Source organism: Phaethon aethereus (genome assembly GCF_964289735.1).
Source record: "Phaethon aethereus genome assembly, chromosome: 9".
Taxonomy (NCBI): domain Eukaryota; kingdom Metazoa; phylum Chordata; class Aves; order Phaethontiformes; family Phaethontidae; genus Phaethon; species Phaethon aethereus.
This window is the reverse complement of record NC_138585.1, coordinates 18,541,666-18,563,174: the sequence shown is the minus strand read 5'-3', so window position 1 is coordinate 18,563,174 and position 21,509 is coordinate 18,541,666. Positions and strand designations below refer to the sequence as shown.

At 67.1% G+C, this 21,509-nt stretch overlaps 4 protein-coding genes across 4 annotated transcripts; 2 read left to right on the top strand and 2 right to left on the bottom strand.

Annotated features, from left to right (window-relative positions):
• The first annotated feature begins 73 nt into the window (after positions 1-73).
• On the top strand, positions 74-4,437 carry CAMK2N2 (calcium/calmodulin dependent protein kinase II inhibitor 2). The gene is made up of 2 exons (XM_082003788.1): positions 74-406; positions 2,543-4,437. Exons 1-2 carry the CDS (start codon positions 238-240, stop codon positions 2,611-2,613), a joined length of 240 nt encoding a protein of 79 aa, XP_081859914.1. The 5' UTR covers positions 74-237; the 3' UTR covers positions 2,614-4,437.
• A 415-nt stretch (positions 4,438-4,852) lies between these two features.
• EEF1AKMT4 (EEF1A lysine methyltransferase 4) lies at positions 4,853-8,911 on the bottom strand (the record flags this gene model as incomplete). Its single annotated transcript, XM_082003648.1, has 3 exons — positions 4,853-5,152; positions 7,606-7,889; positions 8,740-8,911. 3 exons carry the CDS (start codon positions 8,909-8,911, stop codon positions 4,853-4,855), a joined length of 756 nt encoding a protein of 251 aa, XP_081859774.1.
• Positions 8,912-9,061: 150 nt separating this feature from the next.
• ALG3 (ALG3 alpha-1,3- mannosyltransferase) lies at positions 9,062-12,241 on the top strand (the record flags this gene model as incomplete). The annotated part of the gene is made up of 10 exons (XM_082003468.1): positions 9,062-9,212; positions 9,564-9,663; positions 9,762-9,909; positions 10,089-10,249; positions 10,381-10,501; positions 10,818-11,023; positions 11,273-11,364; positions 11,563-11,701; positions 11,808-11,993; positions 12,076-12,241. 10 exons carry the CDS (start codon positions 9,062-9,064, stop codon positions 12,239-12,241), a joined length of 1,470 nt encoding a protein of 489 aa, XP_081859594.1.
• A 361-nt stretch (positions 12,242-12,602) lies between these two features.
• On the bottom strand, positions 12,603-21,158 carry VWA5B2 (von Willebrand factor A domain containing 5B2; the record flags this gene model as incomplete). Its single annotated transcript, XM_082003628.1, has 21 exons — positions 20,956-21,158; positions 20,377-20,538; positions 19,840-20,065; positions 19,582-19,736; positions 18,997-19,128; positions 18,751-18,875; positions 18,445-18,621; positions 18,253-18,363; positions 17,929-18,131; positions 17,522-17,636; positions 17,262-17,447; positions 17,000-17,159; positions 16,635-16,924; positions 15,268-15,493; positions 14,837-15,181; positions 14,621-14,758; positions 14,424-14,543; positions 14,092-14,169; positions 13,797-13,866; positions 13,470-13,578; positions 12,603-13,205 (listed from the first exon to the last, which is right to left on the bottom strand). The coding sequence occupies exons 1-21, from the start codon at positions 21,092-21,094 to the stop codon at positions 12,603-12,605; spliced, it is 3,870 nt and encodes a 1,289-aa protein (XP_081859754.1). The 5' UTR covers positions 21,095-21,158.
• Positions 21,159-21,509: the final 351 nt, after the last annotated feature.

Here is a 21,509-nt window from a genome sequence, read left to right as displayed (position 1 = left end):
CCGGGGCAGGGCCCGGGGCGGGGGTCCCCCCATCCCAACCGGTCGGACACCGGGGCACCAGTCGCCGGGCCGGGCCGGGCCGCGGCGCTCCGGAGCCGCCCCCCGCCGGGGGGGTCCCCGCTCCCCCCGGATGCATGACTTCATCCTTCCGCCCGGGTTTCCTCCCCGCCGCCGCCGCCGCCGCCGCAGACCGGCTCCCGGCTCGGCGCGGCGCGGCTCGGCCCGCTCGGCCCCGCCATGTCGCAGGTGCTGCCCTACGGCGAGGACAAGGTGGGCCGCTACGGCGCCGAGCCCGAGGCGGGGGAGCTGCCCTTCAGCTGCCGCTTGCAGGACACCAACGCCTTCTTCGGGGGCAACCAGGGCAAGCGGCCCCCCAAGCTGGGACAGATCGGCCGCGCCAAGAGAGGTACCGCCCGACCCCCCGCCTCTGTCCCCCGACCCCCGCCTCAGCCCCACGGCAGCCCCGGCGCTGCACCACGACATCCCCGGGACACCCGCATCTGCCCCGCGGCATCCCCGGCATCCCCGGCGCTGGCTCTTGGATCCCCGGCTCTGCCCCACGGCAGCCCCGGCACCCCCGATCTGCCCTTCCATGCCCAGCTCTCCCCGGGACCCTCGGATCTGCCCCGCAGCATCTCCGGCGCTGCCCCCCCCGGCGCCCCCGGCACTGGCCCTTGCACCCTCAGCGCCGCCCCACAGCACCTCCGGGACCCTCGATGCTGCCCTTGCAATCCCCGGCGCTGGCCAGCGCATCCCCGGCGCTGCCCCCCGGCACCGTCGGCATCGCCCCACAGCATCCCCGGGACTCCCTGGCTCTGCCTTGCATCCCCAGCACTGTCCCCTGGCATCCCCGGCACTGCCCCCAGCACCCCCACCACTGCCCCCGGCATCCCCAGAATCTCCGGCTCTGCCCCACAGCATCCCCGGCACAGCCCCCCCCGGCATCCCTGGGACCCCCAGCTCTGCGACTGGCACCCGGCGCTGCCCTAGAACTGCAGACCCCCCTTGTCCCCAGCTCCAGGCACCAGCGCTGCCCCCCCAGCGCCGCCCCACACCCCCCGCAGCCCGGGACTGCCCCCGGGACTGCCCCCGGGACTACCCTGCAGCATCCCTGGGGCTGCCCCCCGGCACATCCGCGAATGCCCCCGGGACCCTCCCGAAACTGCTCCTCAGCACCCCTGGGATTGCCCCCACATCCTCCCGGACTGCCCCCCCATCCCTATAAACAAGCCCCCCCAGCCCCATAGACCTCCCTCCACATTTCCGCCTGCCGCAGAGACCCCCGCCAGTGGTGCTGATCAACCCCCCCGATTTACTGTCCCCCTCAGGACGTCATGAACCTGTGTGCCCCCCCCCCCGCTTTACTGCCTGTGCAGAGACCCCCACCAGCAGCATCCCTGCTTCCATCACGACCCAAATAAATGCACCCACCCTCCCCTGCAACCTCGTCTGTCAACATCGAGCCTCCGCGGTGCCTTGGGCACCCCCAGGAATGGCCCTTGCCTTCCCTGAAGCCCCCACCCCACCTGCCTGGAGTACACCCATAGGCGAATACCCCTCCTTCAGCTGCAGGGGCAAAAAGGGGGGTGGGAATAGAGGCCCCCCCAGCACAAACACACCCCAGCCCTGTGGGGGGGTGAGCTGCTGCCTGCTCCACCCACCCCCCTTTGCAGTGCTGGCTGGATCTAGCAGCCCCCCCGGGGGTGATGAAGGGCCGGTTTCACCTCGGCGGTTATTGCGGGGGTCTGGCTGCTCCCCGATGATGCTGGTGATGGAGGGGTCTCTGGCCAACCCCCCCCGGGGGTGTGATGGGGGGGTTGCTGACCACCCCGGTGGTGATGTTGGGGAGGCAGTGTCTGTCCACCACTCCCGAGGGTGATGGTGATGGGGGAGGGGTCTGTGCAGCCGGTGATGTTGATGGGGGGGGGGTATCTGTGTAGCCCCCCGATGCTGACGGGGGTCTGTCCAGCCTCCCAGTGGCGATGCTGATGGGGGGGGGGGGGCGGCTGTTCAGCCCCCCCCCCCGTGGTGATGCTGATGGTGAGGGTCCGTGCAGCCCGCTGTGCTGATGGGGGATACCGTCGGGCTCCCCCGAGAGTGATGCCTATGGGGGGGGGTGTCCTGCGCAGCGGGTGATGCTGACAGGGGTCTGGCCGCCCCCCCAGCTGGCAGTGCCCCCCCGCTGGGTCATTACCCATTCCAGTCCTGTTGCTCTCACCAGCGCCTGCCGCAGAGAGGAGGGGGGGTCCTGCCTGCCCCCCCCTTCCCAAACCACCCACCCCGAGGCGGCCGGCTGGCTGCAGCGGGGATGCTGCCCCTACCCAGGCCGAGCGAGGGGGGCGGGCGGACACGACACCCCCCCCCCAATTGCACCCACGTGCACCCCTTCACCCCGCTCCCCAGCCCGGGGCGGGGGGCGATGGGGGCACAGCTGGAGCCTTCCCGGGGCGGCGAGCGGGGTGAGGGCAGGGCCGGGGGGCAGAGGCTGGGGGTGCGCCCCCCCCCCAGCCCCTCGCCCACGCGCCCCCCCCTGTCCCCGCAGTGGTGATCGAGGATGACCGGATAGACGAGGTGCTCAAGGGCATGACGGAGAAGGCGCCGCCGGGGGTGTAGAGCCGGGACCCGCCGCCAGGACCCGCCGGCCGAGCCCCGCGCCCCGCCCGGCCCCGCATGCTGCCCGCGCCGCCGGCGGGAGGGGGCCCTGCCCGCGCCCCCCCGGCCCGGGGGGGCGGCTCTGCTCCACCCCCCCATGCACTTTACCCCTCCGCCTCCCCTCGGGGGTGGGGGACAACCCGCCGAGTCCCCCCCACCCTGGGCAAAGACCCCCCAGCCTCCTTGGCCGAGGTGGGGCGGGGGGGCGGGGGGTCCCCAGATCCCGGGGCGGCCCCGGGAGCGGGGGGAGCGCTGCTGTCCAGAGGCATTTTTTGCTCCATCGTTTTTTGCATGAGCTTGGTGGCCCGGGCGCCCGGCCCTGGGGCCGAGGGTCAGCCCCACCACTCCAGCACGCTTCTTTTTAAACAGAAACTCCTCATATTTGTATTTTTATATCCGAATCTTTGTTAAAAACGATCTGCTGACGTTGAGATGTTGAAGTAACCGCATCGGGAAAACAAACAAACAAACAAACGGTTCATATTTTTTTCCATAAGAAAAAAAAAGACAAAAAAAGAAGAAAAAACCGAGGGGGGGGGGAATCAAAGTGGGATGGGGGTGAGAAAGATGGAGGGAGTGCAAGGAAAGCTGAGGACACGGGCAGGGGGAGCAGGGACCCCCAGCCCGACCCCCCTCGCTGGCAGCAGAGCCGGCTGGAGGGTCTGGCAGCACCATCAGCCACTGCAGACCCCTCCTGGCAGCGCCGGGGCCAAAGCCCACCAGGGCTGGCTGCGGGTGCCGGGGGTCCCAGCCCTGCCCCTCGCTCGAGGGTGCTGGGGCCAGGGAGGGGAGTGGGGAGGGCAGGGACCAGCCTGAGTCGTTGTTTTTAATTTTGTACTTTAATTTAATTTTATTTTTTAAGAAGCTTCTCGGGGGGGTCTGATGTGCATGAGAAACTCGTCATCTTTTTCAATAACCTACGAGTGGCATTTATGGAGACGACGACGCAAAAAAAAACCACAACAAAAAAACACCAAACAAAAAACAAAACTGAGAAAAAAAAAAAGGAAAAAAAAAAAGATACTTGTGTCATGATGTTCTACGAATGATCCATTGTAAATTTAAATGCCATTTTTCACTGTACTGGTGAACAAAATGCGATGAATAAAATACATTCATGTACCGAGGCAAGGCCAGCAGCCGCCTGCTCCTTTCTCTCCCTCCCAGGCGCCGGCTGGTTTTTGGGGTGCCTGTGGGATGGGGTGGCATGGCGGGGTGGGGGGATGACCCTGGAGTCCTTCTCTGGCTCTCAGCGGGGGGAGCAACTGGCTGACCCACTTACGCCTTTCGCCAGAAATAGCAGCCCGGCAGCTCGCGCCTTTTCGGTATGTCACCACTGTCCCTCCGAGGAGGGGTCCCCTCCATGCCCCCTGGCATTGCCCACCCTGGGGGGGGGTGTGTGTGTGTGTGTGCCCACCTGGACACCCCCAGTAGCACCCACTGCGGCTGCTATGCCAGCACCTATGTGCCAGCATCCATGCGCAGTCAGCCCTGCTGTGCACGCGTGTCACCAGCCCTGGCACACGCGTGGCACCGTGCTGCCGGCCCCAGGCACGGGCTGACACAGGCGTGTGCAGCACACCGGGGTTGTCACCACAGCCAGGAGTAGGGATGGAGGGGGACAAGGGTAGACGTGCCACCCCACCTGCACATGCGCCCCGTGGTGCCCCCAGCCCCGCGCTGGCACGTCCCAGCCCGGACCCTCAGCTGCCCAGTCAGGGCTGGGGGGTGACAAGGACACGGTGCCCTTGTGCACCCCCATGGCCGAGGAGGCTGGTCTGGGGATCCTGTGGCAGGACGGGGAGCAGTGGGGACCCCCCCATGCACCCAGTGCCAGCACCCCCTGTCCTGCCCCCAGCCCAGCTGCCTGTGCCGGGGGGGCAGGGAGCCGCTCCCCGCAAGATGGATGGGTGGAATTAAACCCGATTTGGTTTCATTACCAGCCGCAAAGCCCAGAGCCCTGGCGGCTCTCCAGCTGGGCGAGGGAAGGGCCAGGCAGGGTGAGGGGGGCACAGCATCTCCCACTCCCCGGAGCATCCTGTTGCCCCCCAGGAGGAGGCCAAGGCCCCCCCTTTTTCTCCCATTACTTATATCACTGGACAGCTTGCGGGGACACACACTGGTTCCCCGTCCCCCACCCACAAGGGTGGAGCAGCTTAAGGCTTTGGGGGGGGGGGGGCGGGCAGGGAAGCCCCCTGGGTCACAGCTGGATGGCAAGGAGATAGTCCTCGTCATCTGGGGGGGTGGGGGGCGGCGGTGGGGCAGGGGGTGGGGGGGGCTGGTGCAGCTGGCGCCCCAGGGCCAGGTCGGGGGGGTCCAGGGGCTCCCCCTTGCGCATGACGTAGAGGAAGTAGTGGAAGGCGCCGGCGTCCCCGTCCCCACAGGCGGCATGGCGCAGGGACCAGCCGAAGGCCTCCTGGGCGTAGTGGGGCTTGCGGAAGTGGGGCTGGGCGAAGGTGATGGAGATGAAGCAGCCCCCCGGGCGCAGCACCCGGCTCACCTGCAGCAGGAGACACAGGGGGGACACACAGTGAGGTTCACCCGCTCTGACAGGGACAGCCCCATCCCCCTTACCATCTGCCAAAGATTCCCCCCCAGCCTCTCCCATTGCACCCCCAAATCTCCTGTCCTAACCTTGACACCCCCACAGTTCTGGCATGTCCCCAGACCACCCACACCCCGGTGGCAATGGGGAAGGAGGGGTTCCCCCACATAACCGCTCCCTGCACCCCAAAACTCTTCACTCCCACAGCATACCCATCCCTGGCACAGGGAAAAGCTTCACCCTCCTGGGCACAGAGCCCCCTCGGAGCAGTGTGGGACTCCCATCCCCCCCACCCCTCCCCAGGGCACCCAATGCCACCCCCCCCCCCGACACCCAGCGGCCAGGCTGGGGGGTTGGATGGGAGAGGACTCGACCCCTTTTAATCACCATTTTCTCCGTGCTGGAACTAAGCCCCCGCTAACAGGATGGAAAAGAACATCAATTTTCTTGCTTGGCTTTATCCAATGTCAAAAGGCTTTTTACGGCCAGCGCTCGCATGCTCAGCGTGCAAAGGCAGCGCCTGGGGTGGGCGGGCGGCCAGGCCCCCAGCCGGCCACCCCGCCAGCCCCCCACCCCAGGTGGGGACACCCCTAGACCTCCCTGCCACCGGCATGGCAGAGAGCCACTGCGGCAAGGGAGAGGGCTGGGGGCCAAGGTGGGGGGTTTCCCGAGCTCTGGTTTAATCCTGCCGGGAGGCTCCAGGGCTCAGCACTGGTTGGGGCCAGGGTTGGAGAGGGGAGTAGGCAGCCTTTGTGTCCCCCCCCTTCGCTGCGGTGAGGGTTTTTGAACCAAACCTTAGTGATTTTAGCCAGGAAAAGGGGAAGGCAGGTCCCTATATCCCCCGGCAGGCATCCAGCTCAGCTTCCCTCCTGCCAAGCACTGGACGCATCCGTCCTGGAAAGACCCCATGGCTTCCCAACTGGCAGGGACGGGGGGGTCCCCGGGGCTGGGGGCAGGCAGGGATCTCCGGCTGGAGCTGAGTGGCATCCCGCATCCCATCCTTCGTTAATAGAGCACCAACGGCTGTTGCTTAGAGACGGGTGCAGGAAACCTTCCCATCCGCTGGCCAGCCTCGGGGGGGGAGAGGGCGGCTGCTCCCCGCTCTGGCACTGACCCCTCTCCCCCTCCTCATCACGCCCAGATTGCCAGGGCAGGGGTGCCCCCGGGGCATCCCCACAGGCAGGGCAGATTTTTGGGTCCTTAAGTGTCCCGTCCTGCCCAGGCAGAGGAGGACAGAGGCTGTGAAAACCCCAGGCCCCCCACGAGAAGGGGGTGCCAGCCACGGCCGGGCCCGCGTGGGGGGACTGGCAAAACAGCAGGTGGGTGGGAACACCCCACGAATCCCTCTGGGGATGAGGGCAGTGGGGACCGGCCATGGGCAGAGGCCAGTACCCAGCGATGCTGGGGGAGGGCAGGGATTGAGCGGGGGATTAAAAAGGGAAAAAAAAAAAAAGGAAAAAAAGAGCTAAATCCTCGCTGTTTGGCCAAATGACAAGGACAGGCAGCAGTGCTGGCAGGGCAGGGCCCGGATGGCGAGGACAGCCCCGCTGCCTGCAGGTTCCACTCCCTTCTGGGCTCAAGGGGGCAAGAAAGGATTTGGGGAGGGGGGCAGTAGCCGTGAGCACCCTCTCAGCACCCCGTGTCCACACCCAAGGGTGCTAGGCAGGTGCAGCGATTAATTATCCTCGCAGAATTCCCCTGGGGCCGGGGAGGCTGCCAGGACCCGCACCCTGGTGCTGGGGCAGGTTCGATCCTGTCCCTGCCTCTGCCATCAATTAATTGGGGCCCGGAGGCATCGCCTGTCCCCGTGGCAACACCGCGGCCCTGTCGATGCTGACAGAGGTTGCCATGGCAACCCCAAACCGGATGATGGGGACCCCAGCTAATGAGATCAAAGCTGGGGTGGCGGGGGTGGAGAGGGTGTGGGGGGTGTGTGTATGAGCCTGTCACAGCCCCATGGTTGTCACCTTGCCCTGAGCGAGCAAGGCCACCTCGATGTGTGTCCCCAGGTCCCCTCCGGGCACCCTCAGGTGCCCCTACAGCCATCCGTATCAGGATGGGGCCCATTGTTACTGCCACCCCTTTATATTTAGTGTGCAAATAAAGAGGGGGGTCATGCAGTCCCCCAGCAGGACCCAGGGTCCCCAGAGACACACCCTGCTCCATCCACCTCCCCGGGGAGAAGGTGATGTGGGGGGGAGAGGGGGCATCTCCCACCCCCAAGGGCGCTGGGAGCCCCCCAGGTGCCCCTTTGCAGGGAGGTAGAGAGGGCAGCACCGACCAGGGCATCCCCAGGGAAGCAGGGTGGCGAGGGGGCATTCCATACCTTCGCTCACCCCAAATGGGGATGGGGTCCCACCCTCTCCCCATACTTCTGCCAGGGATGGGGTCCCATCCTCTCCCCATACCTCCGCCAGCACCCGGTGCATTGCAGCGGTCGCCTGGGGCGAGACGTCCCATGGGTCGGTCTCCTCCACCATCAGCACGTCGAGGGTGCCCTTCTCCAGCACCACGTCGAAGGCAGCGTTGGGGAAGGCGAGGGCGCGGATGTCCATGACGGCCCAGCGCAGGCCGGGGCAGCGGGCGTAGCGGGCGCGCATGGCCGCGATGCAGGCAGGGGAGAAGTCGATGCTGGTGACGTCGGTGTAGCCCAGTTCGTGCAGGTCGTAGCTCAGGGTGCTGTTGCCGCAGCCTGCGTGGGGCACAGCTCAGCCGGGACTCGAGGTGCCCCTACCTGCACCCCGACCCGGCTCCCGCAGACCCCGGGAAGGGAGTGGATGGGCCGGGGCAGCCTACTCTAATTAACGACTGCTCGGCTAGTTCTTAATTACCCCCTCGCTGCAAGGTGGCATGCTTTGGGCTCCGGGCTCCCCAGGGCTGCGGGTTGAGAGTGGCCCCTGCACGCCGGGTCCCCACACCAGGACGGGGCGCAGGTGGCCGCGGGGATGCTGGAGACAGGGAAGGGGCAGGGGGGCTGCAGGGGGTTCCCGGTCCCCTCCCGCCCCTGAGCTGTGGGCCCGGAGCCGGCCGTGCCCCGCCGTGGGGCAGGGGCCCGTCGCAAATCAGCGCAGCGTGCAGCAGCTGGGGGGACTTAACTGGGAGGGGGGCACGGACAGAGGGGCAGCTGTCTCAGGGGGCCAGCGCCTGGGCAGGACACGGCCCCCCCGCCCGGTGCGGCGGGCACGGGGAGAGGGCCCTTCCCTCCCTTCGCCGCGCCGCCGGGGCTCAGCCGCTGCCGGGGGGGCGGAGGGGCGGATTTGGGGCTGTTAAGTGCAGCTGGCGGCGGCTGAGCCGCTAACAGGATCGGTGATTACACCCGTCTAATCCCGCCCGCCCGGCACTGGCGGGGCGGGGGGACCCTGCCGGTCCGGCGGCGGATCAGCCCGCGGGTGGCACTGCGGGGCGGTTATACCGGCCCCGCCCGCGCCACCGGGAGCGCTGCCCCCGGTACCGGCCCGGTGCCGCACCGCCCCCTCGCGGCCGGTACCAGCTCATCCACCGGCGGGACCCCGAGCCCCGCCCGTCCTCTCCCGGGAACGTACCGAGGACGAGGATACGGTCACCGGGACGCAGCTCGGCCTCCAGGTGCGGGAGGAACCGGGACAGCCCCCCCAGCCACTCCCGGGGCTCGGCGCCCTCCTGCCGATACAGCGCGTCCCAGAAGCGGCGCTGCCGGTAGCGGCGGTTGGCGGCAGGCGCGCGCCGCCGCTCCATGCCGGGCGGGGCGGGGGAGCACCGGGCGCCACGTGCTCCCCCCCCCGCGCCCCCACGTGCGGCTTCCGGCCTCGACGGTTGCACCGCCCTAAGCGCTCCGGCCGGAAACGCGGAAGGCAGCGGAACGGAGCGGCACGGAGCGCGGCGGCCATGGCGGTGGGGCGGGGGGCGGCGGCCCTGCGGCGGGCCTGGCGGGAGCGGCGGGCGGCGCTGCTGGAGCCCAGCTACACCCCGCTAGTGGCCGCCTGCCTCTGCCTGGCCGAGGGCGGCGTCAACCTCTGGGTCATCCGCAGGGTCCCCTGTGAGTGCCGGGATTCGGCCTGGCCCGGCGGGGCGGGGGGAGGCCCCGGCCGAGGGCAGCGGGGGGGCCTCCGGGCGGTGACAGCTCGTCGCCGGGCTGGGCAGAGCTGGGGGGGCTGCCCCCGGGGGGGGGGCAGTGGTCCCGCCGGCAGCGTGGCAGGGCTGCCCCCCGCGCGTGCAGGGGACAGGGGTGCGCTGGGGCCTGGGTGGGGCCGCGGGGGGCCGGAGCCTCCGCTGACAGCGAGGCAGGGGGGCGTATGGCAGGGCTGTGGGGTGCCGACGTGGGGGAGCCCTCTTCGCAGCGTCCCCCCCCAGCCCCCAACCCTGTCTGACCCCTCGGCCGTCCCCACAGACACCGAGATTGACTGGAAGGCCTACATGGATGAGGTGGAGGGGTTTGCCAACGGGACCCTCGACTACACCCAGCTGAAGGGTGACACCGGGCCGCTGGTGTGAGTGACGGGAACAGCTGAGCTCCCTGCGACCAGGGGCTCCTGAGGGGTCCCAGTGGGGCAGCAGGGCCTGACCCCTCACTCCTGTCTCTCCACAGCTACCCCGCCGGCTTCGTCTACATCTTCCTGGGCCTGTACTACGCCACGGGCCACGGCACTGACATCCGCCTGGCGCAGTACCTCTTTGCCGGCCTCTACCTCCTCAACCTCCTCCTCGTCTTCCGCATCTACTGCCGAACCAACAAGGTAGCCTGGAGGCCTCGCCGGCCGCCTCAGGGCCTCTCCTGCTCTGCTGAGTCCTCACCCGGGGGAAGCGGGCTGGGCAGGACGTCAGGGTTGAGGGGGCTGAGGTTTGGAGGGGCTCGGTGGCGGTGGGGTTCCAGACAGGCTGCTGACTGCCCTCATGTCTCTCTGTCCCCTGCAAGGTTCCCCCGTATGTCTTCTTCTTCATGTGCTGTGCCTCCTACCGCATCCACTCCATCTTTGTCTTGCGGCTTTTTAACGACCCCGTTGCCATGGCCATCCTCTTCCTTGCCATCAACCTCTTCCTGGAGGAGCACTGGTCCTGGGGCTGCCTTCTCTTCAGGTGAGGGTCTGGGGACAGAGTGGGGTCATTCTCGGTGGCATGGTGCGTGCATGAATGAGCTCAGCCCCAGGGAGCAGGCTGCCTGGGCACCTGTGCGGGAAGCCACAGCAGTAACACAGCTTTCTGCTCAGCCTGGCTGTGTCCGTGAAGATGAACATCCTGCTTTTCGCACCTGGACTTCTCTTCCTCCTCCTTCAACGGTTTGGTCTTCTGGGCTGTATCCCCAAGCTCTGCATCTGTGCCCTGCTCCAGGTGGGTCCCTACTCCGTCCCTGCTTGCATCAGGGATAGGCTAAGCCCCAGCAGCAGGGAGTAGGGGGCTGCCCTGCCTGCATTCTGCCTGGCTGTCCTGGGGGCTAGGGCCCTCTGGCTGGATATACAGTGGCACCAGTATCTGAGTTGGCCCCACACAGCAAGCTGGAGGTCGATAAGTAATCTAATTCAGGGGGATCCCATCTTTGTCTGACTGTCCCTGTCACCTCATGTGGTGTTGGAGGTCTCAGGAGGTGGCAAGGGTGACAGAGACCTGGCTTACGGCTGCTGCAAGGGTGCTGGTGTGTCTCTGGCAGGTAATTCTGGGGCTGCCCTTCCTGCTGGTGAACCCTGTGGGGTACCTGACCCGCTCCTTCGACCTGGGCCGCCAGTTCCAGTTCAAATGGACGGTGAATTGGCGCTTCCTGCCAGAAGAGGTTTTCCAGAATCGGGCTTTCCATGCCACGCTGCTCCTGGCTCACTTGGCTGGCCTGGGGCTCTTTGCACTACACCGGTGGCACAGGTGAGACCCGGGATTCCCCACGGGTGCTGGTCCCTGCCAGCCACTCCCTGTCAGCCCCCAGGGTTCAGGATACGTGTCTGTGACTCCCCTGCCCCCACAATGCTGTAATTCTAGGGCTGCAGGCAGAAGTGGAAGGGAGTACTGTTCCATTTCAGGGAGCATACTGCCCAGGCAGCGTGACTGACAGGGGAAGGTCAGAGTGGGAGGGACTTTCAACAGCTGAGGTTGATGTTTATGCTTCCCCCTCAGGTCCAAAGGCAGCATCCTGGCTCTGCTGAAGGATCCTGCAGAAAGGAAACACCCATCCCCTCCCTTGACCGTCAACAATATCCTTTGGCAGGGTGGGCAGCAAGGAGGCAGGGAGAAGGCAGGGCAGGGCAGACCTTGGGATCAGCATTTGCAGGCTCCTGGTCCTGCTGCCACACTGTCAGGACCAGCCTGACCTGGGGGAAGGAGCTGCGCTGTACGGCTGGGGAGCTGCTGCTGGCTCACACCTCCAGCCTCCTGCATTTGTCCCCTTAACGCCAGTGCACAGATAGTCTTCGTCCTCTTCTCCTCCAACTTCCTGGGCGTCTGCTGCAGCCGGTCCCTGCACTACCAGTTCTACGTCTGGTATTTCCACACGCTGCCCTACTTACTCTGGTGCACCCCCACTGCCAAGCTCGCCCACATGCCCAAGTATGCGCTACCAGAAAGGGGGACCACCTGTCTGCTGGGGGGTCCTGAGAGCAAGGGGGGGCGGTATGTCCTCCTCCATGCTGACCTCCGGCTTTCTCCCCTGCAGGGTGCTGCTGCTGGGCGTGATTGAGCTCTGCTGGAACACCTACCCCTCCACGGTCTGCAGCTCCCTCTCCCTCCATATCTGCCATGGACTCGTCCTGCTCCAGCTCTGGTATGGCACAGCCTCCCCGCCGGCACCGCACCTCCCCGCGCCGAGCAGGAGGCCCGCAGCCATCTCCAAGAAGGCGCGGTGAGAGCGTGGCTGGCCGGCCAGTGGGAACCGGCCTCTGGGACTGCCCCCTCTGCCCGCTGTTTCCCCATTCGGCTCCCAGGCTGCCCCTGGCCATCCCGGGAGGGCTGCGAGCCCTGGAACTGTGCAAAGAGGGCAGCGTGGGGACCCCCGATGGGCAGGACTTCCCCAATAAAGGGGGCTTTGTGTGCCCTTCCCTGGCCACAGCATCCTCGTGCCGTGACGGTGTCAGGACAGCCATGCCTTGACCTGCCCCACCTGCGGGGAGGCAGAGCAGCAGCCAGGACTGTGGGAGCTCCCTTCCCAGCCCTGGGAGAGTGCTGCCCAGGGCAGGGGAGCAGCCTCTGGGGCGAGGTTAAGACAGAGGATCTGCAAAATTGCTTTGCCTCAAGGTTTGACTCGCCTTGATGTAGCCCAGGGATCCCTCCAGCATGGCAGTCCCCGTCTGCTCCCTCCCACAGGAGGTGGCTGGGAAGGGGCCGACACCCTCCAGGGCCCTGCTGAGCCCCAGCATGGCCTGAACGGGGCCAACAGCTACCTGCCTGTAAGAGAGACGTGTACGCAGGCAGCACGGAGCCAGGCTTTTTTATTGGCCCCCTCCGGCGGTCATCAGACGTTGTTGGGGTTGTAGCACAGCATGTTCAGCTTGATGTTCTCGTCCCAGTGACGCAGCAGCAGGAACAAGTGCCTGGCCGCCCCTTTGAGGCAGCCCACATCCACCCCCTCAGGCAGCCGCTGTGCCTGCAGCCACGCGTCGGCCTTGGCCGCCACCAGCTCCCACTCCTCGAAGAAGCCAGCACAGCGATGCTCCAGCCAGGCCAAGGCCACCGCCGTGGCCCAGCTGGCACTCTCCAGGTCCTCCTGCCCCACGTCCTGCCAGCTGGTCTCAGACGGGGCAGCTGAGTTGGGGCCAGTGTCGGACTCGGAGCCATGCCCACTGTCTGCCTGCGCCCACACGGCCGCGCTGGCCACCTCGGAGCAAGTGCTGCGGGACAGGGGCGAGCTGGGTGCTGGGGCTGCTGCGGGTGTCTTGCCCTCCTCGCCGCAGGGCCTGGCCTCGGGGTTGCTCCTGGCCCCCGGGGACGCGGGGCTGAGGCTGGCTCGGTGGGAGGCGTAGGGGGAGGCGCGGCGCAGGCGGTCCAGGGGGATCTGCACCACTTCGGAGAAGCTCTCAGTGAGCTGGAACAGCCCCCGGGCTTGCTGCAGCTGCACCTGGAATGCGGGGTGTGCAACAGGGGGGTGCCAGGCAGGGATGCAGTGTCCCCAGGGCACAGGGACTGTCCAACGCACCCCTCCCAAAAGCCAGCAACGGCCCCCAGGGCCATTCAGGGTGCAGTGCCTCTGAGCAGGCACCCATGGGATTTGCAGCCTCAGCTGGGTGCTGCTGCTGGCACTGCCGGGCATCGCCTGGGCTGCTACCCAGCAGAGAAGGTGCCTGCTCAGCCCCCCTGGGTGGGAGGGGGACAGAGTCCTTACCAGCGGGAGGTAGTCGTGGCTGGCATGGTTGCTGGAGCATTCGCTTTCCGGGCTGAGGCAGTGCGGGCGCAGGGCCAGGCTGGGCCCCCTGCGCCTGCTCAGGCTAAACCTGTGGGGCAAACAGGCGAGTTAGTGGCGAGGGCAATGGCTGAGGGGCAGCTGGACCCCAGCCTGCTGCAGGGAGGGGGCTGGAGCACAAAAATCCCCTTTACTCTGCAGGAGTTGGCAGGGCACATCCAGCCCACGCCACCCAAGAAATGGCACTGCTCCCCTCTCCCCTCAGTGTGCCATTTTTTGGGCCTCGCATCCTGGCCCCCACCACGTCACCTGGATCCAGCGATGCTCTCTGTGGATTTCTGGGAGCCCATGGAAGTGGCGGAGGGGCTGGTTGGAGGCCCTGCAGGCGGGGAGAGCTGAGCATGGGGGGGCCATGACGCACCCAGAGGTGCGTCCTGCTCCCCAACACCTGCCAGGGCGGTTCAGCCCATGTGCCCTGGGCAGCGAGGGTAGGCGTGGGCACAGCAGAGGCTCCAGCTCTCAGCTGCTGCGACATGGTGCCAGGGGCAGCCCCTCGTCCCCCAACATCCAGCCCTCAGCCCCCCCGCCCCAGTCCAGGACACACCGTTTGAGCAGTTCTGCTTTTCCCAGCCATCGGTAGCAGAGGAGATGCTGGCTGGAGACCTGGGGGTCTCGTCTCGCTCTGCAAAAGAGCAAAGCCCTCAGGGCTCCTGGGCTCCCGAGACCCTCACCACCCGGACCTGCTGCAGATGCTGCTATGCTGCCCCTCATCTGCCCCCCACAGTGTGGGGCAGAGACTGATGCCTCTTCCTGGGCACCTACAGGGCTCTGTCAGGGACCAGCCCCACGCAGTCACGAGCTGAGGGTCCCTGGAGACCACGGTGCTCAGGCAGGTCCCCGGGGAGTGTAACCCCCTGTGAGGGGCTGGAATGGTACCTGCAGCAACGAGGGCCTCATCCTGCTCCTCCGCATCCCGCTGCTGGCCCAGACCCGCCGAGGAATTCCTGTGGTGCCAGCTCCCCGCCAGGGTGGCTTGCGGCCGGCTGGCCAAACCAGCTGCAAGGGACAGTGCCACCTCAGCCCTCTGTCCCCTTGCTGCCCTCTCCCCAGCATGCCGGGACCCCTGGCCGTACCTGTGACCCACACCTCAGGGGCTGCGGGCAGGGCTGCCTGCGTGGCACTGTCCACAGGCACCAGGCGGGTGTAGAGGGAAGGCACGTTGCAGGCTTTGCTGGTTTGCACGGCTTTCAGGCGAAACCGGCGGGCGAAACCTGCCCGGAGCGAGGCGGTTAGAGGTGTGGGGATGCCAGGGCCGTGCCGGGGTGGGGGGCACACACACCAGCACCCACTCTGCTCCAGCTCGGCTTCCCGCTGCGCCGCGTTCTCGTTGTCCCGGATGACGGAGCGTGCCGCCAAGCGGTGCAGCGGCTTGTCCCAGGCCTTGCCTGCCTGGCATGGGGGGTTCTCCCTGCCCAGCCCCTCCCGGGGCTGCAGCAGCGACTCCAGCGAGGCCGTCACTTCCCAGGACACGGGCTTGCCGGCTCGCAGCGCGTGGATCACCACCTGGCAGCGCAGGGGCAGGCTGGCATCGCCCAGGCTGGGCTCCCCCGGCTCAGGCACTGGCAAGGCGCTGAAGAGGTAGGAGGGCTCCACCAGCATGTCCCAGTCCAGGTGGGTGGGCGAGAGGAGGTTATCTGGGCAATGGCAAGAGGTGGGCTCAGCGAGGTGGGGGCACCCGTCCCCATCTCCGCTGACCTCGTCCCAGGGAGCCAGCACGCACTCAACTCCACCACGCTGGGCTGCAGCCGCCGTGCCCGGGGTCCCAGCTCGTCCAGCTGCCCCTCCAGGGACTGGTTCCTCTTCCGTGACACCTTCTCCAGGGCCCGGCAGAGCCGGTGGGCATCCAGCTCCCCATGGGGTGAGGAAAAGCTGCGGCCGGCCAGGGCAGCGCGTGCCAGCACCTTCTTCCGCTGCGCCAGCTCCTCCATGCTCAGGGCCACCGTCACCTGCGGTGGGGGGGAGGCTGACGGCGAGCCCGGCAAAGGCAGCGGCACAGAGCCCAGACTGCGCCAAGCCCTGATGGGGCACCTGCAGCCCCGGCCGGCTGTTGGCCGGAGCTGCTGGCTGACGCCCAGCCTCGCTGCTCGGCAGCCTCCCAGGGCGGCGGGCGATGCTCTCCAGGCTCCTCGTATACATGGGAAGGACCAACGGCACCGAGACAGGAGTTTGCAACCTGGGGGCTGGCTCAGGCTGATGCCCAGGCAGGAGGGGTTGGAGGGGATTTTTGTGTGTGCGGGGCAGGGGTCTTAGCTCAGTTGCTCAGGCTGGATGATGCTTCGGTGGGATACAGTCCCCAGCACCAGGTGATTTCCCCATACTGAGATGCTTCACCTAAAAGCCATGGCAGGGCAGCAGTGCCAATGCCACCCCTCGCCCCGGCAGCGGGGAGCCTGGGGCGGATCATTTACACTGCAGGGAAATCACTTACGCTTGACATTTCGGCAGCAAAGGCCACCAGCTTGTGCTGCTGTGCGGCGGGAGTGGGTTACCTGACCCGTGCCACCTGGAGGGAGCATGTCCCGGGGTGGGTGACAGCTGGCCTCACCTGGCCTCAGGGCCATCGTCACCAGGTGAGCTGCCTCTCCTCATCCCAGCAACCTGGCTGGGTTTTAAACCCAGGCATGAAGCAGTGGGGATGTGGCCCATCGCTAAGGAAGCGTCGGGCAGCGTTGGCCGAGGGCTGAAGGAGCTGGGCAGGAGGTCAGCCAGCCCGCCCCCTCCTCTCCAACTTGGCAGGTTCATTACCCGATGCTAGCCCGGATAGTTTCACTTAATTCCTGTAGCATCAGCAAGGATCTGAGCTGGCTAGGGAGTTTGTTAGCCACCCAAATGACTACGGAGCTGGGGATCGGCTTCTTGGTCCCCAGCTGTCCCGTTCCAGTAGAACAAAACCACTCGAGGAGCCTCCTGGTGGCACCCATGGCTGATCCTTCCAGGCTACAATGATCTAGTTTCCAGCCCACAATGATCTAGTTTCCAGCCCGGCGGCCACGTGTCCAGGCACAACGGTCTGGTCGTGCCAGACCCCAGCTAAGCCAGGAGCAACCCCACCATGCACGAGCCCTTGGACCCCGTTGGCATCCTTACCTTGGTGCCAGCTGGGGCAGAGGGCAGTGGGGCGGATTTGGTGGAGGACTCACAGAGGGACAGGCTCTTCTGGCCCTGCTGGGAGGCGGCATCGGCACCGGGGGCCAAGGAGCCGCCCTCAGGGGCCATGTCGCGGGAGCCGGTGGACTCGCTGCTGGTGGAGCTGTGGGAGAGCAGCCCCCGGCTGCGGTCGGTGCTGACGGAGCAGTGCGTCAGGACGTACTGCTCCTGGATGTAGGAGGGATGGTAAATCCGCTTCCAGATGTCTCCCCCCGAAATGGGATCCGCACCTGCCCGGCGAGCACACACCCCGTCAGCCCACGGCTCCCACACTTGCCCCCCACCCCGGCCCCGGCCCCACTCACTCCGCTCTGACACCTCCGTGCCCCCGGCGGAGAGCTCCAGGGAGGTGTCCCTGGATCCTGGGGGGCTCTGGGGCGGCTGGCGGCTCTCCCCGGGACCGGGTGCCTCCTCCTGGGAGGGGAAGGCTGAGCCCTGGGAGCCCTGGCGAGCCCCTTCCCGGCCCTGGCGGAGACAGGGCACCGCCATCAGCCCCCCAGCACGGGGATAAGCCGGTGGCACCGGGAACACGCCATCCTTCCCATGCCAGGGTGGTGCCTGTCATACCGGTGGGCGCCTGTCGCGGAAGCGGGCGATGCTGTAGAGGACGCAGTAGCTGACGAGGCGGTCGCCAGGGTAGAGGGCCGGGAGCTCGGTGGGCGAGAGCAGGGCCTCCATGCTGTCAGGGACGTACCAGTCGATGGTGATGTCGCTGATGGCCGGCTCGATCGCCTTCTTCAGGGACTTGATCAGCTGGGGCAGGTAGAGGAGCCAGGGTCAGCCACCGCGGTGGCCCCCACGCCCGCCCTTCCCTGCCTGGTCATTACCTTGGGCTGCAGCCTCTCCACCGGGCTGAGGAATTCGGCGCGGCCACGGCTCACCTTGGCCATGCCCTTCAGCAGCCGCCGGCATGCCCGTGGGCCCATGCCGAAGCTGAAGCACCTGTAGAAGAGAGCCAGGTGATGAAAAGCCACGGCCAGGCCAGTGCCAGGGGCTGGGCAGCCCGGTGGCGAGCCCCACCACAGATTTGGGCAGGGGTGTTTGGTAGCCGGAGATGTGCCGGGTTGGCACAGCCGGGGGGAAGCCAAGCCGGTGGGGTTGGGGGATGTGATGGGTGAAGGATGCCCTCAGGCTGGGTGGAGGCGAGATTTGGGGTTGCAGAAGGAGAAATTGGTGGGAACAGCCCAGGATACACGGAGAGCACCCTGACCCTGCTACGGTGCTGGCGCCGTACCTGACGGTGCTGGCCTGCCTGCGCACCAGCCGGAGGATCCTGCCCACGTTGCCTGCTGCCGCGTCGGTGAAGAGGAAGAGCTGGCGGGGGTAGCCGTGGTGGAGGGGCTGCGCCAGCGCCCAGCCCAGGGCTGCCGGCAGGTTGGTGCCAGCCGCGTCTGCCCGCAGCCCGCCGAGGTGCTCGCAGGCACGCTGCAGCGTCTCCTGCCCATACGGAGAGCCGGCCTGGCAGCGGTCCTGTGGCTCGCCAGCCCCGACCCCACGCCAGGGAGCCGGGAGCGGGGACACAGACGGGCTGGTGGGGGCTTTGCCCGGCGGCACTCACGTTGCTGCAGAGGCGGCTGGATGGGAAGAGCGGCCTGACGTCGGCGCCGAAGCTGGCGATGTTGAGCAGCGTCCCCGACGGGAGGCTCTTCAGGGCCACCAGCAAAGCCTCCTGGGGTGACAGCGGGACCAGGGAGGGCTGTTAAGGACCAGCCACCCAGGGAGCATCCCTGGCCCCGTGGCCGTGCCTCACCTTGACCTTTTCAAGGTTAGGGCCACTCATGGTGCCGCTGCAGTCGATGAGGAAGAGGACCTCGCGGGTGACGCTCTGCAGGTCCCCAGGGATGCCCTCCACCGCCGGGCAGAAGTTCAGCATCAGGACGGGGTTGGGGAAGATGTCTTTGTGGAAACGCTTCTGCACGAAAGCCACCTGCGAGCCAGGGAGGCCGGGGGCTTTCTCGCATCCCCCAGCCCGCACCGAGGTCTTCATCACCCTCATCCTACTGCCCTCCCCTTCCTCCTCCTCCCTGCCAGGCTGGCAGCGGCCATGCCCTGTCACCTGTCGCTCGCCGCTGCCGTCCTTCCTGGCGATCCGCATGTAATCCCGGCGGCTCCGGACGTGGGCCTCGTACTCGGGGTACGTCATGGTGCCGTCCTCCATCACCAGGTGGGGGTGGTGGGGCTCTGAGGGGCATAGGGGAGTTCGGAGTCACCCTGTGTCGCAGGGGGCTGGAGGACGCTCCGGGTGCTTTTGGGGTGATGCCCCATCTCCCCCACACTCGCCAAGGGCACCGTCCCCCCTCACCGCAGGGGTAGAGGATGATCTCCAGGTCCCTGTCGTAGCGGTGCGGCTCGGCCAGGGTGACGCAGGTGGTGGCGGCAGAGCTGGCCCAGGGGTCGGCGTCGGCTCGCAGGGCGTGAGACGGGCTCTCCAGCCCTGTGGGGAGGAGGAGATAGTGGGGCAGCCCCTCGTGCTCCCCTCTCAGCCCCCCACCCGCTGGGCTCCACGCCTGTGCCAGACCCGGCGCCGCAGCGGTGGCTGCTCCCTGCCAGCTCTAATGGGATTAACTGGGCCAGTGGCCAGGAGCGTGTCCCCACCAACACGCATCCCCTCCTCACCCGTCCTCTCCATCACACCTGCTCGGGGAGGGGGCTGCTGACCCAGAGCTGCCCAAAGCCACATGCGGGTGACTTTAGGGGGTCCCAGCCCCGCGGGTGGGATGGGGAAAGGGCTGCTTCGTGTGCAGGGAGTGCAAGAAGATGCCTGGGGAAGGGGGTTCACGTCTTCCTAGAAGCGTGGAGGGACCGGGGGGACACCGTCCTGGGGGGACATTGCCCATGTTTTGGGGAGGTTTTGCCCAACCGACACCGCGCTAGCCGCCCCCCCTACCTGCCAGCAAGCAGGGGCCCTTCACCAGCAGCTCGAAGGCAAACTCGTAAGGAAAAGGGTTGCAGGGCCGTCCCCGAAAGACGTCCACACTCTCCACAGGAGCCGCGGGGGATGGTTGGCTCCGGGCACCCGGTCCCCCAAAACAGCTGGTGGGGCTGCAAGGGGAGAGGCGGTGATGGCTCCTGCCCCCTCCCCGCTCGCCCGGCATCGGCATCCCCCCCCCGGGATGGCGGAGACTGAGGAAGCCATGAAAATCACCATAGGGCCAACCTGTCGTCACACAAGCTTGCCGGCTCGCTCTCGGGGACGGCGGGGACGCGGGGCGTGAGGACCGGGGGGAGGAGGAGGCGCAGGGCCCCGTCCGGCAGCGTGGCCAGCTCCTGCGCCGTGCTCAGGGTGACGGCCAGGCTCTCCGCTGGGCACAGCGCGCCTGTGACGATGACGAAGGTGGAGTGCTCCGCATCTTCGTCCAGGACGAGGTGGCCTGGGCAGGGGACGGATGGTGTGGGGGTCACTGGGCCGTGCGAAGGTGGGGGGAGTGTTAATTACTCTCAAAGGGGACAGCAGAGCGCAGGCATAACGAGGGCCATGCAAACGGATGGGTAAAGCCCCAGGAGAGGCGGAGCGGGGGGAAAGCGCAGGCTGAGATCTCCAGCCCCGGAGACCCCCCCCAAGGCACCAGGGTGGCCTGGCAGGGGCTCTCAGCCCCTCATATGCCCCCACGCTTCATCCCTGCTTGTTCTGAGCCTCCTGGCCAGGAGGACCCAGCAGGATGACACGTGCCATGGCACTTACCGCCGGCACAGCGGCGCAGCCGGCCGGGGCTGGGGCCACACTGCAGGCAGCAGTCCTGCGCCCGGTGCCGGTTCTGGACCTGGAATGTCACCCGCCGGCTGCCCACTGCCGCCTCGAAGCCGGCCACCACCTCCGACTCCTCCAGTGGGTAGATGAAGACGCCTGCGGGAGGGGGAGAGCCCCGAGGCAGATCCCGGCACAGACACCGCCGCGGCACGGTATAGCCCATGGCAGCACCGCTAAGAGCCTGGCTGACTGGCAGGGCCATTTAGATGCACGCGAGTGGGGCGACACGCGGGAGGGACCCAGAGCCTCACCAGCCCGGAGGAGGGCAGGGAGGATGAGATCTCCCTCTTCCTCAGTGACGGGAATGTTTTCACTCAGCCTCACTCTTCCCCTGCCCGCTGTGTGTCGGCGGTGCCCCCTCCCCCCGGCCTCTGCCTTTGCGCCCCAAAGCCGAGCGAGGTTTGGGGGCCGGGACACAGGTGGGCTGGAGACGGGATGCTCTCCAGCACGGGTGCTTTTAGGGGGCCATGCAGGCAGCCTGGGTCCCTGCCAGCCCCGATAGCTGCCTCTTACCTTCCACAGGCTGCTCGTGGGGGTTGGTGTACACGAGGTGCGCGGTGATGCTCAGGGAGTAGCCGTTGGCACAAGCCTTCACCCTGGAGCTCCTCAAGGGCAGAGCCTCCCAGGAGGAGAGGGCGTACAGGCCCGGCATGGTCCCTCGGTGGGCAGCTGCGGGCAGAGGGGAGGCAGGCGCTGGCTGCTCGGGGACGGCGTCTGCTGGGAAGGGGTTTGTGCGTGCGAGCTGCTTCCATCTGCCCAGCCTGCAAGGGGGGAGCAGAGCCCCAGCCCTCCCTGACCCAGGGACGCTGCTCTGCAGCATCCACCAAAACACATGGACCTGGACCCAGGTCTCTGCTTGGACCCCAGCCCACCCGTAAACGGGGCCTGGAGCCCTGGAAGCCCAGAGAGGTCTTCCACCCCACAGGTAAATATACCTGGCTGCTGGGCAGCGAAATGACTTCTCGTGGGCAGCAGCTCTGCCCCGAGCCCCCGGCAGACAAGCAGGGACTCCGAAACACGATGGGTAACAGCCAGCTACACGCAGCCCATCTCTTGGCCACTCCAGA

What these genes read in the sequence shown, in the direction of transcription:
- CAMK2N2 (XM_082003788.1), top strand. Translation starts at nt 238, where the DNA reads ATGTCGCAGGTGCTGCCCTACGGCGAGGACAAGGTGGGCCGCTACGGC. An exon ending in GATCGGCCGCGCCAAGAGAG is followed by an intron (nt 407 to 2,542) that starts GTACCGCCCGAC and finishes CTGTCCCCGCAG; the next exon opens with TGGTGATCGAGGATGACCGG.